Genomic DNA, 19174 nt, shown 5'->3' on the forward strand with positions numbered 1-19174 from the left:
AGCCCGAGCTTTCCCGGACCGTGGAAAGCTCATTTCCCATTCCGAGCCCGTCGTCTAGTGATAATAGTCGGCCAGGAAATCGTCTATTACCGAAACGTGAATAATTCCGTAAACGGTATTACGGGTAAAAAACGACCGGCGTCTGCAATGATATCTCCGAATATAAATCATATTGTACAAGCTTTAGTTCACAGACAACAAGCAAATAATGAACATAGTAATCCCTAACAAGACGTATTCATTTATCCTCTTTATTTTCTTATACATATAATGTATTTTAAGAATCAGACTAATTATAGCTAGGTTTACGGAGTTTATCATCAATGAATCTCATTTCATAAGTACCATTTTGTAACATCATTGCGAACTACTTAGCTACTTTCATTTCTGGTTTCCATTTCAAAAAATCAAGTTATTTCCAAATTTTAAAAATGTAGAAATTCGTAGTTTTAAAAAGAAAAAAAAATATTGAACTAATGTATAATTATATATAATATCATGATGTGTTAACATAAACTCATTAATAATATATTAAAAAAGAGCTCAATTCAATGTTTAAGGTTTACGATAAAATGTAACATATCAATGAATTATGTGATAAAGTTGTATTTGGTTATTCTAATCATTAATCGATTCATAAAATTAAAGAGCTTTAAACTATTATTAAAATATAAATTCTCCATTACTAGTAGAAATGTTTAAGAAGTTTAAAATAATAATTTTAAAAAACTTGAATATTAAAGTCTTCCTAGATGCTTAAAAAAATATTTAATGATATAAAAAACTAGTACTACATTTTTATATCAAATGAAAAAATTACTTCATATAGTTTAAGCTCTGATACAAATTGCTTTAATAAAGATTTTCGTGTTAAAGTAAGAATAAATGATACGTTTAATAAAAATGTGTATTCTTTGCGTAAATAAATTAAAAATATAAACATTTACGCGAAAGCTCATTTGAAAGAGCTAAAAAACTTCAAATCTGACCATTATGACTTGCCAGGTCAAAAAGTCATGATGGTCATTATACAAATAATAATTATTCAATTACACATTAAAAAAACAATAAAAATATACAGTCGTGGTGAACACATAAAATATATGACCACCATCACTCTTTTTACAGAAAGACCGAGGATTTTCTGTAAAGAGAGACATCTGTCGTTCAAATTTTTTAGTATCAGTACATATTTTTCTATTTTGTGTGAATCATTTTTATTTAACACACTTATATGAAATTTGTTTTTTTATTGCATTTTATAAGGGTTGTAAAAAAACAAGAGCAATTTAAATCAGCATTGAAAATAATTGAAAAATACCACAACAGCTTTTAAATAATATAATTGTGAACGTAAAACCATTACTGTAATTGCTACAAACAACCACATGTTACAGGTGACAATACACGTAGTATTAAAGATATATAATATGTATACACATACACATTGTTAAAGTATATGACACTGTACTTAAAAATCTTATTTTATTTTGTTGTCAGGTGGAAATGACTGGTAGTAGTATCTTCGATTATATCCACCAACAGGACCACGCAGAGGTCGCAGAACATCTTGGTTTAACCCTAGTGGGTAATGGAGGAAGCAGTAGCGCAGAAGTCAGCTCACCGTCGAGCGCCCAAGACGACGACAGTTCTCCGAACACAGGGACTAACAATCCCGATGGTGAGTTCTTGTTTTTTATACATATATATATATATATTGTCTTCATTATATTTTTATTCAATTACATACATGATTGATTCCGTACAATTTTTATGGCAAAATTCTTATGGGTGACCGCACCGACGCGATGGTTACAATCGCCACGAGATGATTATGGCAAAACCGCATCGACAGGATTGGCGATGCAAGTGACGATATAATGTCCCTTTTAAATTGTCCGTGTATTATATTATATATATATATATATATATATATATATATATATATATATATATATATATATGAATGATGTAGATGCGTTATTATACAAATATGGTTGCAGGGATGGTTCATATAAATTGTGTTGAATCACAATATTATATTATATAGAAAGACAAAAATAGTAGCTGGAACTCAATAAAAACATTTTTTATGTATCTGTATATAAAATAAATCAGTAATATTTTTTTAGATTATATATTGTAATAGTTTAATTAAATTATACATTGATTAACTGGAAGTTTGTTGTATCATATACATATATCCAAAAAAGCAAAGTAATCCCTAAAAACACATGTTTAATATCAATTGCATTCATTAGTTAGTCAGTGAATAAATTGTATGTAGTTAAACTGAATTTATATGTGAAAAGAAATATAAAATATAAAGATAAACTGAATTTGCTTATATACGATAAAATTAGATTTTTTTATTTACTTCGTTTTAATGAATTAATTAAACCTTGCATTTTGTTTTCACAAAATTATAGTTTCAGCAAATTAACACTTAGTTTCTACTAATACTAAATATATATGAAAGCGTTTATTTATTTATTATTAAAACTAGCTTACTGGCTGAGTTATTACGCCTGCGTTTTGTTCCCAGGGGAATCGTATCCTTTAACACTAAACCAAAGATGATGTTTCTGTTGAATTATGTTTATCTTCCAGATAGCATATATAGGTGTTTTGTATTATTAGCTCGTTACATTGCGACATAAAGCCGACCATAAGAGAAGCATATTATTTATCATGTCAATATCTTTCACATTGAGCGACTCATCTAGATTTACTGGCTTCTTTATTGACAATGGCAATCCAAATTGTGTACTTGGCCATTTAAAGATTGATCTTAAGCATTCGCAGGATAAATTTAGGTAAAATAATATTGAAAATATTATTTCATTACGAACAGATTAATTTATTATTGATAAATAATATAATCTAATCTGTTTATCTAACCGCAAACAAATAATAAAAATCAACTACTTTCGATGCCTATTAAGTTTTTTTTTACAAAAATCAGTCGGGCGCTATAGGCGTTCACGAACCATCAATTTTATTATTTTTTTTATTTCGATACAGTTAATTCATGATGCCAGTAGTATTTTTCTTGAATAAACTACATCATTCATTGAGATGGATATTTTACGATCGCTTCGCTAAATTTTTCATTCATCTCCGGTCGGTATAATTAAGGCTCTCTTTCCGACCGAACGACTTACCCAATGAACTGTATAATTGTTATGAAATTTCAACGCTCGGTTAGCACTTTGTTGTAACTGAGGTCATGAATGTTTGTCTTAACCACCTAAGCGCGTGGGAACCGTTCTGGTTGCCCTGGTATGGCACTTGATGGTAATTTTCTCATGATTCGCCTTTCACCGAAATTATTGCTGCCCCGAATAAACGTTTGTCAGCCGTTACCGATGACGATCCTTATCCTTTGTTAACACCGACAGGCGTCCGTGTCCTGATTGATTTTTTACATCCGAAATCTTTCCACTCTCCATTCGACAGTCTTTCGATTCGATGGAATCGATTCAAATTGTATTGTCACGCCAGCGTCTTTGTGTCAGATTCTGGAAGATTTTTTATATTGAATAAATTGATAAGAATTGGGAAGAATGCGGGACTAATTCTACTGCACATTGTTTAAAGGTTCATATTTAGTTATTATCGATGCTAAGCTCAACGTCAATGTGCAAATAGCACACAAATAATAATGTGTATTACAACTTTGAATGTCATTGATAAACAATCATTAAATTTAGCAATTATCTGAAAAAATCTCTTAAACTTTCTTCGTTATAAGTAGCCCTCGCGTTATTTTTCAATATCGAATCATATCTTAAAAACCGGTATTTTGGTGTTGATGATTGAATTTTCTTATGATGATAAATGTATAATATAGTAGTAATTTCAGTAATAATAATTAATTTTACATAAAAAGAGATAATAATTTTATAAATAATACAAAAAAATATATTGTTAATAGGTAGAAAGTAGAAGTGAGCAATAATCGTCCAGTGTTTTTTTTATTGTAATAAGCATGTTTTTGTATACATTCTCTTGACGATGAAAATACGCGTTTATGTTTGTTATTTTACAATATTAATTAGAGCAAAAAAATATGAACAGCTTTTCTTAAAAATCGTTGATTATCGCTCTCTATATATATTTTTAATGATTTTCTTATGGCTATTTTTTATTTAAAGACAAGTTACTGTATGATTTACAAATTAAAATTTTGTAGTATTATGCAATAATTTCTACGGATTTACAAATCATCTACTAATTAAAGACAAAATGATAATATTGAATCCTCTTACCTTTTTATAATATATAAGCATTTTAATGCAAGACAATAGGTGTTTATAAAGGAAAATAAAAATTATACTAAAAATTTGTATCTGTCTTTCCACTAGAGTCTTCAATTCGAGTAATCGAGTACTCGATACTCGAGTATTTTTGTCTATTTTTCAAGTACTTGATAATCGAGTATTTTGAAAATTACTCGATTAATACTCGAAATTAAAAATTTTTGAAATATTTGAGAAACAAAAATAACTTTAACTTGGTCCGGTAAAGGTTAACGTCTTGCTTTTATTTGGCGTTTATGCCCGAAGTCCCGAGCTAGAGGAGTTACTATCAGGTATAATTTTTTCATAGTTCCATAGTTGCATAGTTCCGGTACGACGGAGAAATTTATTTTGTGTTTTCTGTTCGACAGTCCCGACTTATCTAATTTATGGCAATGAACAATATGAAATATCAACAAAAAAAATTTTAGGTTTTATGACTATGCAGTTGTAGCGTAAAGTGTTGTCAATTGTTTATACTGATCCCTCAGCTTAAAATATAAATCAAAACAATTGTGTGTTTTAAAGACATTTAAAGTAAAGTCAGTTCTTTGCGAACCGTTTAGCTCTAGAGTGAAAGGGATTCACCCAAATACATCTTCGAAGGATATAGCTTTAAATTCTTCGCATTAATCAGAAGGTATAGAATATTGTATATTGTTAAGAAAAAAATCTATTCAAGAAGAATTACAAAATGCTATTTTGTCAATAGTCGAAGGAAATAAGAGAAAAGCAGAGAAGGGAATGAAAGAAGAGAACATAAAAAGAGAGTTCAAAAAATTTTATATCTATAAAAAGCGAACAGATATAAATTAGAAGCCTTATCCAACGCGTTAATGACAATAAGACCAACATCAACAGCAACGGAAAGGGTTTTTTCCATAACGGGAATAATAAAACCAAAGGTTAGCAGTAATATTAAATTCGAGACATTTTTTGCATTATTGTTTTTAAAAAGTATGTTCGTGAAGTTAAAATAATTGTAAAAATTAACATACTAAGTATTTTATTTATTTATTTATATGTGCACGAATTTGAATAATAGCTATTTTGGTACATTTGGTAAATACTCGAAAGTACTCGAGTACTCGAGTATTTTAAAATTTTAATATTCGATACTCGAGTAGTTGATGGTTCGAGTAATTGGAGACTCTACTTTCCACTCTGATATTCAGCAAAATTTATATTATTAAATCTCACGTGTGTGAATCACCCATCAGCGATTCATAAGGGTAAATATAAAACAATATTTTTTCTTCCTAATTTTCCAGTCGATCTCTCCGTAATCAATTTATTGGCCAATTTTCTGGGACGTTTTTCCAGTCTTTCCTTGTATTTTCCACATAGTCCTAAATAATTTTCATTCCTTGTCATTGTAAATAAAAAAGTTAGGAACATATCACGAAGCATCCAAAATCACTTAAATATTTTTTTGGAACTTGTGTTGGAGTTGCTTGCTTATCCTCAGAGTTAAATACCGTACGCGTATCCAAATTGGCTTAAGGATTGATTTGTATACGAGCAGCTTATTTTCCACTGTCAATTGCGAAGATTTGACCAATAGCCAGTAAGTAGTATTTCTCAGACAAAGCACTATCCGTTTGTAGAATTATTGTGTTATTTAATCGAAAGGGAGAACAATTTTTATTCCCACAGTAAACGTAATACAGACAGAATTTATCTTGTTTGCCTTTATTCTACAAATACGCAGTCATTATTTCACTTTGTTGAGTTTTTATCGGAGATAATTAGACGCTGCATCCAAATTCTTCGGAGAAGTCATAATAACTGTATTTAATAAGTGCAGTACTGACTCTAATACACTGCTCTGAGGTACTCCAGATTTTATTTGATAGACGGAGAAGTATTCATCTTGATATTTACCTATAAAATCACTTAGATATGCCTTTATAATTTCATATGTACATATGTGGTAAGGCAGTACCTTTTTGATTTTATATTTTAATCTCAGTCGAAGGCTTAACTTATATCTAAGAAAGCAGCCGAGCAATATTTTCGCATGTAGGTTTTTATTGATTTTGTTTGGCACTCGGTGTATTTGTGCAATTGTTCCGTGCTCTTGCAGAAAGCCGAATTGTGACTTAGGATTGTCTCTCGATTCTGTAGTATTGGATTTATTCTACGTAGCAGTAGCTTTTAAAGCATTTTTTAATTGGTCTGTAAGATTTTTCGTCTCCTGTGTTATTTTCTGGTTTTGAGACAAGAATAACCTGTGCCATCTCCCATTACGTTCCTAATCTTAATGAAATTAGTAGCATATTGTGCATAGTGTTTTAATTGGTAATATTATAATAACTAAGAATAAAACCCAGCATGATCTTATTGTTTACATTTTAAATATGCAGATGGAATCAACTTGTATTGTAACAAGCTAAACAGTTATAAACGTTGTTACCTATTTTAGCATAACCGATTCTGCGTGATTCATTCAAAATGTAAAAAAACAATAAACAATAAGTATGTATATGAGTTTGACGAGCATAAAAAAGAAAACACTTTAAATTCAATCTCTGAATTGAAGAATGCGCACGGTAGCCGGTTGGAAATTGTTAAGTCAACTCAATAATAAAAAATCCGATGAATGGAGTCAAAAGTTTTCAATCAGTAAGGATCGAGAACAATGATGGCGTTTCTTTATAAGTCACGAAATAAATTCGAAAACGGATTCACCCCATCCGACATGGTGCCGATAGCTAACTGTCCTCTAATTCCTATCACACAAAATAATTAATTACCAACCAAATTAGATGAGGCCATTTTTTATACGGTAGCCCGTGAGTTTTTGCTCCCGTTGTGCAACATGGAGCAATTGTTGGGACAGAAGTTCGTTGAATACCTGTCTTCGCGCTACACACATCTCCAATACAATGATTGGGCATTTTATACGCCTCCAGGTATTCTAAAACATTGCGTAAAAATAATTATCAACAAACGATAATAATATATCTACATACGTACAACGTTTCATTGTCCACGTCATAGTTTTTAAAGTACAAGTTAAAGTCAAATTTTTGGAGAAATTGATTTTACTTTAATAATTTTTTAAACGAGTTAAATTATTATCTAAGCTAGTTTCAAATAATTAGAAAGCGCTCTATGTGTATTAATTTCCTACAAAAATAATAATTAATTGTCAGATTTTATTTTAAGAAAGCCAGAGAATCCTATACTGCCAGTAAAAAATTATTTATTATTTTACTCGTGAATATTTCAGCATGTTCCTTTCATTTATTATAATATTACAGCAAATAGGAATAGTCTATAAACAGTTTAAGAAGCGCTGTGTAAGATTCAATCCGCGGCTGTGCGTCAGATAATTGAAAACTTATCGATTCTTTTGGAATTCTCGTTCGGCACTGAGTTTGTTTAGAATAGAAACCTGACCCTAATTGATTTATTTCTTCATACAGAATATTGTTAAATTCGACTTTTTTTTCAAAACCCTCACTAGTTAACTTTGATATGATCACAAAAAAATCTCACCACTTTTATGCGGTTATCCAGTAGACCGTGAAGCCATTATTACATTCATCTTTAAAAGCAGAATCTCAGATAATTTAAAATATAATATGTAAATATGTCCTTACGTTATATAAAAGCACATTTGCCTAGAATATTAAATCCATGTTTCGTGATACGTCACCAATAATTTTCTTCATTCCGGTTCAGGTTCCAAGGGGCTGTTAGCTCTATGTCTTGACTAGTATAGTATACCCAGGTCACGGATTGGTAAAAACGTGTAAAACGTCGCCGACAGTAAAATTGTTGATAACTCTGCTGCGACGTGCCGTCGTCTTTGCTGTTTACTTTCTTATGAACGTACACGGGCTCCTTTATCCCTGGGTTGTATGTAACAAAGACCTTTATTTGCGGGCTTAACCTGGATTTGGTTTGCTTGTTTTTAATACGCCCGTTTATGAACCAAAAATTAAAATACCATACTCTAGTTTTATATGTAGTAATATTCTAATTAAAAAACATATTATTGATAGCATAATTATATATTTTTTAATTTGGCTAAGGTTTATTCGCTGCAAAATCAGCATCAATTTTATGGTAATCGAATTACTTTTATTTATAAAATCCATTACAAAATTGTATGGTTGTGTTTTATAGAACAAGTCGATTTCATTATATTAAAAAAATAAATTCAACATAAAATATTATATATTTTTATACTTCAAAACACATATGCACATCTGGTGTCGGTGGAAGATACTTTTATTTTACTCTTACCAATAGCCAGTCTGCAGAACGGAAAATTGAAAACGCAGCGAAAAATGGTGCTATAAATACCGTATTATATTTCTCCGCGAGAAATGGTCTTGCAATACTCCCAAAGAAAATGTAGCGAGATTACTTGGAAAAACTTGAAATTGGGTAAACCGGAATGGTTCAATTAAACCAATTAATTTACCGCCGTCTCGTAGACAAACAACTTTTCTCAAGATCAATCTGCAGTGACAATCATCAGACAAACAAGTTTTGGAATCAATGCCGCCGCACAACTGATCCATTTCATCTGAGTAAAATGACATGAAAAAGTTACAAAACGCTTTTAAATGTATATGGTATCGGATCGCTATCTTATAAGGGCGTTGATCGAATAAAAAATAACCAAGAAGTGATTTTTATTTATATTTATTAGCTCATATGTATTTATTACATCTTAAATAAATATAAAATATACTGGTAATATTTTCACTTATAAGTAATATTTATAATAGGCTACTTTTCTTTCCATACATGTATAATAGCCAATAGTGTCGTTGACTTTTAGCAACATCAATGTATAACCTTAAAAATATACTACTGAAATTAAAAGTGTAAATTATTGACATTCTTACACTAAAAAGCTTTCTGAAAGAGTGGCTCAGTTCACTCTGGCCATCTTAAGGGCTACGGCTCGTGCCCGACCCTTCATATAAGGGCATAGTTAACGTGGCCGGGTATGGAAATTGATTCAATTATAAGACGGTAAAAACGAACCAAAGTACTTGGGCATCATCACAGTGCTTCGTCGTAAATATGAAAAGTAGACATCAAGAATTCACGACACGTATGTCATGCCGTACGCTGCCGCTTCTTGCCGCCTTATCATATAATTTCTTTTTTTTTTGTACTCACATTTATATGTATATATGCGTAGATATGCTAAAAACAGACTGTTTATAAAGTCATAGTCTAATTCAGTGAAACTATCTAATAATTAATAAAATGTTCAAATCTGTATTGTTGTTTATTTCTCCTGGCATATTCAACCTTTAAAATCATCACTGAGGGCATCAAATTTATGTACACTTGTGATTGCATATTCATACGTCGTATTGTTCTGAAAATAAATAATAGCGCTTAAACCTAGAAATCTCAGTAGTTCTTAATTAATTGATGCTATCACACCTCTCTTGCAAAAAATCTTACGCCCAAATTTCTCATGATTCTGGGATCTTATTTTCTCGAGTGTACTTGGGAAAGCATTTACATGCAATCCGAAAATTCTGGAATTTGGATTTATTCTCAACCAGGTACTCACAGTTAGTAGACGCATTGTGTTCTAATCATTATTATATATAAATTTATCTAATTTTTCTATTGCTTTTCATATTTATTTAAATAAATAAATAATTTATAATTCCATAACATACTATTAAAACTAAGATTTGTCCTAAAGTTCAGCGCATTTCTACGCCATACAACAAAACTTCATGCTTCTTGGCAATATTTTTTGTTCTATGTGAGTCTGTGGTTTTTTTTATTTCATTGCATGACGGTGTAAAAACAGTATAATATATTATAATCACTTGTATGGTCTTTGTCTTATTAAAGTTTAAAAGAAAAAACAACGATCAAATAGTTGGAGCATATCAGCAGTTTGTGTGGCACTAGCGCATATCTAAAAAACCTGACATAAGTATTTTCTCTTTTAATGCCCTAAAAAAAATTATATTTGTTATAATTATTCAAAGCCTGATTTGACATTTTGTTGTATAATATATACACAATTATTAAAAAATATATAAATAATTACAAGTATATGTATATATATTCCAAATGAGATATTCATCCCAGAATCTCACGATAATCAGTCTAGATCTTTCAAGAAAAGGCGTAACCAATATATTAAAAAATCATACTTTAGATAGATTTCCTTCAGCTATAATAGTCATTTTCATTATATATATTGGTACAATAATTTTTGATGTACACTATTGTTCTAAATACACCTAATTTAAAGGTCATTATACTATTGCATGTTCACATAATACATATATAAAAGCGACGTTACTAGTCGGTATATGTATATGAACTCGTTTTTAATGTATTATACTCTAACGTCAATTATAATAATCGACCTGTCTCTGCATCATTCAGAAGAAAGCTAATGCTTCCATAAAAGATGTTGTTTTTTTAATCGTACTTGCAAGTATAAATATGGAAATTTTATTATTGCGTTGAAAGAAAGAAAATGTAGAATATTTTTTTACTTTAAAATTATTTTAAATATATTTTACACGTATTCATTATTTTTCTAAAACCTTATCAAATCGACTTGTACGCTTCGGAATTTCATCGGAGACCCTTTCTTTTTGCCAAAGATACGCAATGTGTATTGTCGAAACGTTAAATTCGACTCGCACAGCTACGACCTTCAGACAATGGCCACAAAATGTTCGACTTTGATTTTAAAAAATCGATTAAAAACATTTTATTATTTTTTATAAATCATGTTTTTGTTGTATTCTTTTCAGTCTCTGCACAGATGACAGTAGCAGGAAGCAGTTCCGTGTACCGCGGGATGGACAGAGCCTTTTGTGTCAGAATGAAATCTACACTCACCAAAAGAGGATGCCATTTCAAATCATCAGGTTATCGGGTAAGTTTAATTACAAAATCAAAATACTAAATTAAGATGCACTACTTTTTCTATTATAATATCATACCTACGTATTTTTGTGAATTTACTGTATAACTATCATGAAAAACTTGCTTTTTATATCTACTAGAATATAATAGATAAGCTCTTTCAAATGTAATATAAGCTATGTGCTTCAACGACGTATTCTATAGAACTTTTCTTAAAATATAAATTTGCAAGGCTTCATATTTCTTTACTTTAAAAAAGGTACGAAAAGTATCAAACTTTGAATTACCACAATTAAAAGCTTTTATATAAAACAATATAAGCATAGTATTTTAAAACTAATTTGATATCTGCTTATTTTCATTTTATTGTATATGTTCGAATTTTTTTTTTTAATATAAGCTTAATATATTTGTTATAATATTAGTCTTCCATAATTAAATACAACATAAACATAAACAAGAAATATTTTACTGAATATGATTTTGTAATTTTGATTTACAATAATTTACTAATCAGATATTTACTAAATATTATTTTAAGTGTGATGGCTCTAATTTAAGTTGATTTTAAAATGTCTTATAAAAATTAGTTTACTGAATATGATCTTGTAATTTTGATCTATAGTAATTAAATCTAACCAGATATTTACTTATTATTTTGTCGAGTTAAATTTCAGCGTAATGGCTCTAATTTAAGTTGTTTTTGAAATAATTGCTTAATATATTTATTATTAAACTACTATACCATAATATAATACAACGTAGACCTATCTTATAAAACTATATTTTACTTTATAAATTTGCTTTATATTAATTAACACTAATCATATTTTTACTTATAACCATTTAATTGAGTAAGTTTGTGTGTGATAATAGTTTAATATATTTAATATTAAATTAGTATAGCATAATTTAATACAACAAGGACATATCTTATAAAACATTATTTTATCAAATATGATTTTGATCTATAATAATTTTACCGTTGTAATACCAGAGGCGCCAAACTTATGTGCTACAACGGAATATCATAACAAAAACATAAAATTATGCAGTATAGAAAAAAAAACATAATAAAAATCTGAAATATTAATGACTATAAATATGAATCTCTATATCTAATTATTTTTTATTCTTGTTATTTTTTATCATTTTATCAATATGACCGTATTAAAATCTCTCTCTTTATTTTACTATAGATGTTTAATAGCAAAAATAAAATTTAAATTATATTACTTTTACCAATGCTCTAAATATAAATTTTAAAATGCTTATATGTATGTAGACTCTTGTTTTACCTTGGAAAAAACAATGACGCAAATTCAGATATATAAATTCTTTATTCATTAATTTATTTTTATTATAAAAGAATGCTATAAAAATAGTAAACTCACTGCAAATCTATCATGGTTTAAAGGGATTTAAAATAAAAAGTTAATTCTTTATAACTCGTATTTGTAAAGTAGCATACTAAAAAAAACAAGGTTGCAATTGCGTCATTTGTTCTTCTAAAAGTGTGATATGTTTGTACATATATTATATATGTATATCATATACATATATCCAAAAAATATTTGTAATAAATTGGGATAATAATAAAAAAAATCCCACTGACCTTCATGGTGATATTAACACTGTATTATAAAAATATATTTAATTAATATAATAAATTACACTTATATTACCGATTTTTAGTTAGAGTCAGTAATGTTACAAAGCTGACAATTTAATACAATATTAATAACGTATATTTTACAATTAAATTCTATATTAATTATTTTATTTTAATTTTCTTCTTGAATAAGTATAAGTGGTTCAAACTTTATAGATTGGAAGTATTTTCCGTCTCCATATATATGTATAATGCATTCGTGTAACGCAAAAGCTTATCATAATTTTAAGACACTTGTTTGTTACATAAAAGTGCCCCAGGGCTTGCGACACGCCCGACAATATTTAATCTAACGACCCATTTTCGCATATAATAATCTTCCTCGTTCCCGATTTATGTCCGAAAGTTCGGCGGCATTAATTAGCGCGCCACTATTATTAAGGGCATTAATTTTAACAAACGACTTTCTGCCGCTTTTCCCGATAATCCCACGCGCACAATTTTCACCGGAAAATACATTAAGATTAAAATCTGTGCGCGTGATCACCCCATTTCGGGATCACGCAAATGTCGCCCCGAGGCGGTATGTTCCCCATTGGACCGGGAAAACGGTAACGCTTGAGGCATCTGCCGGTGAAATATTGCAATTGAAAAATTTATTATTTTAGGTGGGATGGTTTGAAACTTGACTTTATTTCTACCACTGCCAAAATGGGTTCGTTGAATTTGTTTTATCTTTTGTTTTTTGCACGTTTAAAAAATATTAAACATGAGAGAAAATATTTAACGAATGTAAATTAGTACCAGTAAATTTAATTCGATCTGATTTTTCAGAGCACCAGATAAAAATAAACTAAATGATATAAATTTAATGTTTTTGTAGATTGTATTACTGGTAATTTGACAACTAGACAAAAAATATTATTATTCAAAGGGACAGATTGTATTTTTTTGACGCGGCTCGGTTTGTGTTAAACTTTTAGTTGACCTTATTGCATTTGGAACCTTTAAAAAATTTTAGACATGGAAAGAAATATTTAACGAATGTAAATTAGTAGCAATAAATTTAGGTATTCGATCCGAATTTTCAGATTGACGAAAAAGGAAAAAGCAACAAAAGCACTAGCTGAATTATATAAATTTACTTTTTTTTAGATTGTAATATGGGTAATTTGCCAACTGAATTTAATGCAGCAAAATAAATAAATAATGCATTCAGTTTCAAGTGGTTATTTCGTGACTTGTATGACAACCAGATTCGGAAAAAGGTAAAAAACTATCAAACAAATATAACAATGATTTTGGTGAGCTGTTATCCTAAGAAATATTACATTCAAAATCAATATATGATGAAAAAATTGAAATTACAAATATTTTACCTATACATAAAATAAAACAACTTGAACCAATATTTCTCAATATTGTTATTGGCTTAAGATTATTTTGTACAATACCAGCAGGGACGTCAATTGGGGGGTAGGTTAGGACACTTACACCCCCCCCCCCTTTGAGTTTGGCAGGAAAAATATATGTCAATTAATAAAACATTATGTATCTTATTGAAATAAACATATTGAATAAAGGTTGTCTCAAATATATCCCGAAAATATTTTTTTCAGTAAAATCATATTGGAATACATTTTCACTAATATATATCTATATTTTTACCAGTGAAAATATAATTTATCCGGCAGGTGCTAGTAAAATTATAGGATTTCAATTTTTTCGTATTTAGTAATAAATATATACATTTACATTCTTGTCATTATTTATCTATGTTATAATTTTAAATGTTAGTGTGAATGTGTATTTTTAGTAAGCTTATATTTTCACTTGTGAAGTCTAAATACATTTTCACCAGTAGATACATATTTCTACTAGCGAAAATATAATGCAACTGATGCTAGTGAAAATAGAATCTATTCTAAATTGTCTATAAAAATAAATATAACATTTACGAAACGTCCATTTGCTGTTATAACCTAAGCCTAACCTAATGAAAGCTCTAAAACTATTTATAGTTTTTAAGTCCAAAATCGATCTAACCCAACTCATTTTCGAGGGGAAAATAAGCGAAAGAATAAGTACAGACAGACGTCGCATCTCAAATATTGCTCCATAGTGTGTCTGGACTTGTATATTACACTGCTTTAAAAATATGCTAACTATTCTTGCCGATATTACTACGGACTTCTGATATAAGAATATTGGTCAAAGTATATTCAAACCAAATTTTGGTCAATAGGAGTGGTCAAAAACAATTATCACTTCTCAGAAAGCAAAAATTCACGTCAAAAGCAATAAAATCGTGTCGGCGCCGTCGCAGTGGGAACGCTCGGTAACGAGCGTTCCCACTGCGAGGGCGACGGCACGATTTTATTGCTTTTGACGTGGATTTTTGACTTCTGAGAAGTGATAATTGTTTTTTGCGCTCTCTTATTGGGCAAAATTTGGTTTAGATGTGCTTAATTCGATTCTCACTAGCAATATTGTTATAAAAAGTCTTAATATAAACTCTTGATAATCGAGCGTTTTCTCCGCGACGGCACGATTTTATTGCTTTTGACGTAGATTTTTGACTTCTTAGAAGCAATAATTATTTTGCGATCTTCTATTGTTCCAAATTCGGTTGCGATATGCTTATAATTATAAAACATTTATAGTATTTGATGACTGTGTTATTTGATTTATTTTATAAATTAATATTTATTGTAATTCTACACTTTTATATGTATGTAGTATCTGGATTTAAGTATTTATATAATTGGTTTTATGTTTTTATATTATTTATGATTATTGAACATTTTACATATTTAATGAATTTGACTCCCTTGTATATTCGTTTTCTATTAATATTTGTCTTTTTATATATTGTAAAGTCTGTATTCGAATTTAAATTGATTTTTGATTTATATTTGCTTATTATTTGATAGCTGTATTTTTACATAATTTTACACATAAATAGATATATTTATTTTGATAAATATTTTTAATGCACACATTATTTTAACCATTGTGATGCTACAGATGTCAGTTGTCAGTCAGTGATTTGGACGTCTATTGACGTCAACGGTTTTTTTAGCGTTTTATGAGACTTAGGGGTGTCATATTTAAAAAATAATTGAAAAAAATATCTTACCATCCCTGGAGAAAAGTAAAAAAAAAAATAAGATTTGAGTTATATATATTTTTGCTTTGCTAATTAGTGTTGCCACATGTGAAAAATCTCCGTATTTATCACTTTACTTCAATGAATAAATTTAGTTTTAATATGTTTGTAATCAACGATAAATTAGAGCACTGTTTAATTTAAATAGCACGTAGTTAAATTCAAATATGATTTCACTAAATCGCCAGTGAAAATATAACTTCAGTGGTAATACACCTTATCTGTAACGTATACACAAAATTGTCAATATATATTTTCTAAACTAGACATATAAGTGTGTTTATTGATGTTTACGGTCCATTTCGCGTACACTTAAAGTTCAAATTTACTGTATCTTGGCTATCGTCTGCAGAATTCATGGATCTAAATAAACTCTTTATTAAATAAAATTAACGACGACATTCAGTATCCTCTCTCAGATTTACGCCGTACTAAAAACAATATTGCCGACCGTTCACTTACTGAATACACGATAAAGAGGCAGCGATTGCTGACCTACCACCCACCACATTTCATCCCTCTTTATTGCTAAATAAATACATTGATTTATTTGTTTTGTGGATTCGCAGCCTCTTAAAGTAAACGTATTATTTATTTATGTTTTTTTATGTTTGTTTACAGGTCGTGCTAATGCTGTGCAGACTCCGACCCCAATATAGCTTTTCTCACAGTCGTAAAGCTCCTCCGCCACTTTTGGGAATGGTAGCTTTGGCAATTGCCCTTCCACCTCCGTCAGTACACGAAATACGACTGGAATCGGACATGTTCGTCACTAGGATCAATTTTGATTTTAGTATAGCTCACTGTGAGCCAAAGTGAGTAATAAAAGTTATTGTTTTGTCTTGTGAGAATAAATAACATAAAAATGAGTTGAACTACACAAATTTAATTTATTTTTGCAGAGTTTCCGACCTTTTGGATTACACGGCAGAAGAACTGACCGGAAAAAATCTGTACACACTGTGCCATGGAGAAGATGCCAATAAATTGAGAAAATGTCATGTCGATCGTAAGTTACTAATAAATTAAATTTAAAAACTTTTTAAACCAGCGGAAGTTTAATAAAAAACAGAATCATTGAATCATACCCTTGAGTTTTACTGATGAAATTAAATTAAATTTACATTACATACATTCAAGGATTTCGCAATCATATAAATATATATTCATGGACTATGATTTATATTCTGTTGATATGATAGGCAAGCAACTATTCACGTATATTGTTTTAAAATATATGAAGAGTTTATTTTAAATAAAAATATAATGACTTGTCAGTGAATTTTCTGAGGTCACATTTGACTATCGCGATTTTGCGTTAAGATTCACAATGTGTGATTAACACATGCCGATGGTGTGACTTGTCACTGTGACAAGGATACGTCCTCAGGATGACCAAGCACCTGTCCATCTACGTCGCACAAAACAAAAACCTTGGACTATAACGAAACATAAACAAATTTTCTTCTGTTAGATATTATCGCTCGAAGAATGAACGTTTTCACTTTTGCATTTTTTTCTTATATCGATATGGTCAAGCGACGATAATGCATGTAAAACAGACCATTGACTTGCAATGATAGTACAATGGCTGCCGAACAATGGGCACGACGATCAGAACTGGATTTGGAACTCGACCAGAAGCAACATGCACCTTTCACATTGGGTGTGAATTTATGCTCGTATGATATGATGCATTCATGACATGTCATCTGGTGATTTAGTTCCACGCTCGACTTGACACATTTCCAAGAATTTTTCACCAGGCGAATTTCGTAGCCGCTCGAATACAATGAACAGTTTCATTGTACATAAAATAAATTGAATTGTTTTATTAGTCGAACGTGATTGGATGACCAATGGACAGAAACGTGGCAGGACGTGAATAACAAGCGATAGTTTGGCCACTTCGAAGAATGGTTAATCGGTGGTTCTTAAAATGTGCCTCTCTAATTACGATATATTATGATACAGCTACTATTGACTTGAAACGCACAGCGCTGATGAACCACGTGACATGGTTATAATATCTGCTTATGATACATGAATATGTGAAAGCTATTAAAATTTGTCAAAGTGATTTAGTAAACGTATGTAAAAAATAAAAATAATCAGTGCAATACAAAATCAATGGCAAATGATTAAATAATTGCCATTTATAAACTAGTTTATTTATCTAGAAATTAACACCTAGCTTAAAATTACCAGTATTAATTAACTACAGTTGTGTAAGAACCGGTCACTATCTGTTGCGTATGTTTAATGAAAATTAAACAGTGGTATTTACGATTGCTTTTTATAGTATTGATAACACTGCACAATACTTTTGGCTTAATATAAAATAATAGTACTATCAATTTTGTCACGCGAAAACTAATACTAGAATTAAAGTCGATATAAATCAGATTATATAATATGTATGGTGTACATATGTTTGAAGTTTATACCCAGTAAAATATTGTAGCCTATAAAATTAATATAACAAAAAGTAGATGTACTAGTAAAAAAGTAATTACAGAAACATTACTACCATAAAAAATATAACTTTGTGAATAAAAGTGTTAAGACAGGATAATTTTACAGAAAAAAAACATATACATAAATATACATATTATGTGAATAAGACTTTTTATGGAAAAGTTAACAGCATAACTGAAATATGTAGGTTTACATATGAATCTAGTTATTTCAAGAAGGAATTTGGACATCAAGTATTTTATGTTTGGTTATTCGAAGTTGGAGAATCACTATAATAATGGTCATTGGAAAATAGAGGATGCATACCAATGCGTGTGTCGATTGCATCACTGTCGAACAGTATCTTTGGCAGTCATCGTGGGTTTAGTGTTGAGAAATAATGGAAATCCTGGTCGATCAGGATCGCCTCTAGCATACGATGTTACGTTAAATTATTTAAAACTCTTAGGCTGTGTTTTACACGCCACTTTCCCATGAGTCAGAATTTAATTAGATCATATAGATCTTAAGAGCGTACATTAATAATATTTATACTATTTCTTTACAGTAATAAATAAGGGTCAAGTCCTCACGCATTACTACAGGCTGATGAACAAATCTGGTGGATACACTTGGCTTCAAACTTGCGCTACAGTAGTTTGTTCTTCCAAAAACGCCGAAGAGCAAAATATAATCTGCGTTAATTATGTCATTAGGTACGTATTCAAATCTTATATTTATTCACCATTT

The 19174-nt window shown here is 29.8% G+C and overlaps 1 protein-coding gene across 5 annotated transcripts in view; it reads left to right on the plus strand.

The window, feature by feature from the left end:
- Nucleotides 1-19174, plus strand: part of trh (PAS domain-containing protein trachealess) — a 221874-nt gene that overhangs the window by 200687 nt on the left and 2013 nt on the right. For 4 of the 5 annotated variants that reach the window (XM_088191700.1, XM_088191701.1, XM_088191702.1 and 1 more), the window contains 5 exons: nucleotides 1501-1681; nucleotides 11072-11196; nucleotides 16589-16782; nucleotides 16870-16976; nucleotides 18993-19140. In XM_088191700.1, the coding sequence (XP_088047826.1) occupies nucleotides 1501-1681; nucleotides 11072-11196; nucleotides 16589-16782; nucleotides 16870-16976; nucleotides 18993-19140 (755 nt within the window). Of the gene's footprint in view, nucleotides 1-1500; nucleotides 1682-11071; nucleotides 11197-16588; nucleotides 16783-16869; nucleotides 16977-18731; nucleotides 18923-18992; nucleotides 19141-19174 lie in introns of those variants that run through there. The other variant, XM_088191705.1, reaches the window with a different exon arrangement.

This window comes from Plectrocnemia conspersa, unplaced genomic scaffold (assembly GCF_051122295.1).
Source record: "Plectrocnemia conspersa isolate PC_06_02 unplaced genomic scaffold, ASM5112229v1 ptg000009l, whole genome shotgun sequence".
In the NCBI taxonomy this organism is placed as follows: Eukaryota; Metazoa; Arthropoda; class Insecta; order Trichoptera; family Polycentropodidae; genus Plectrocnemia; species Plectrocnemia conspersa.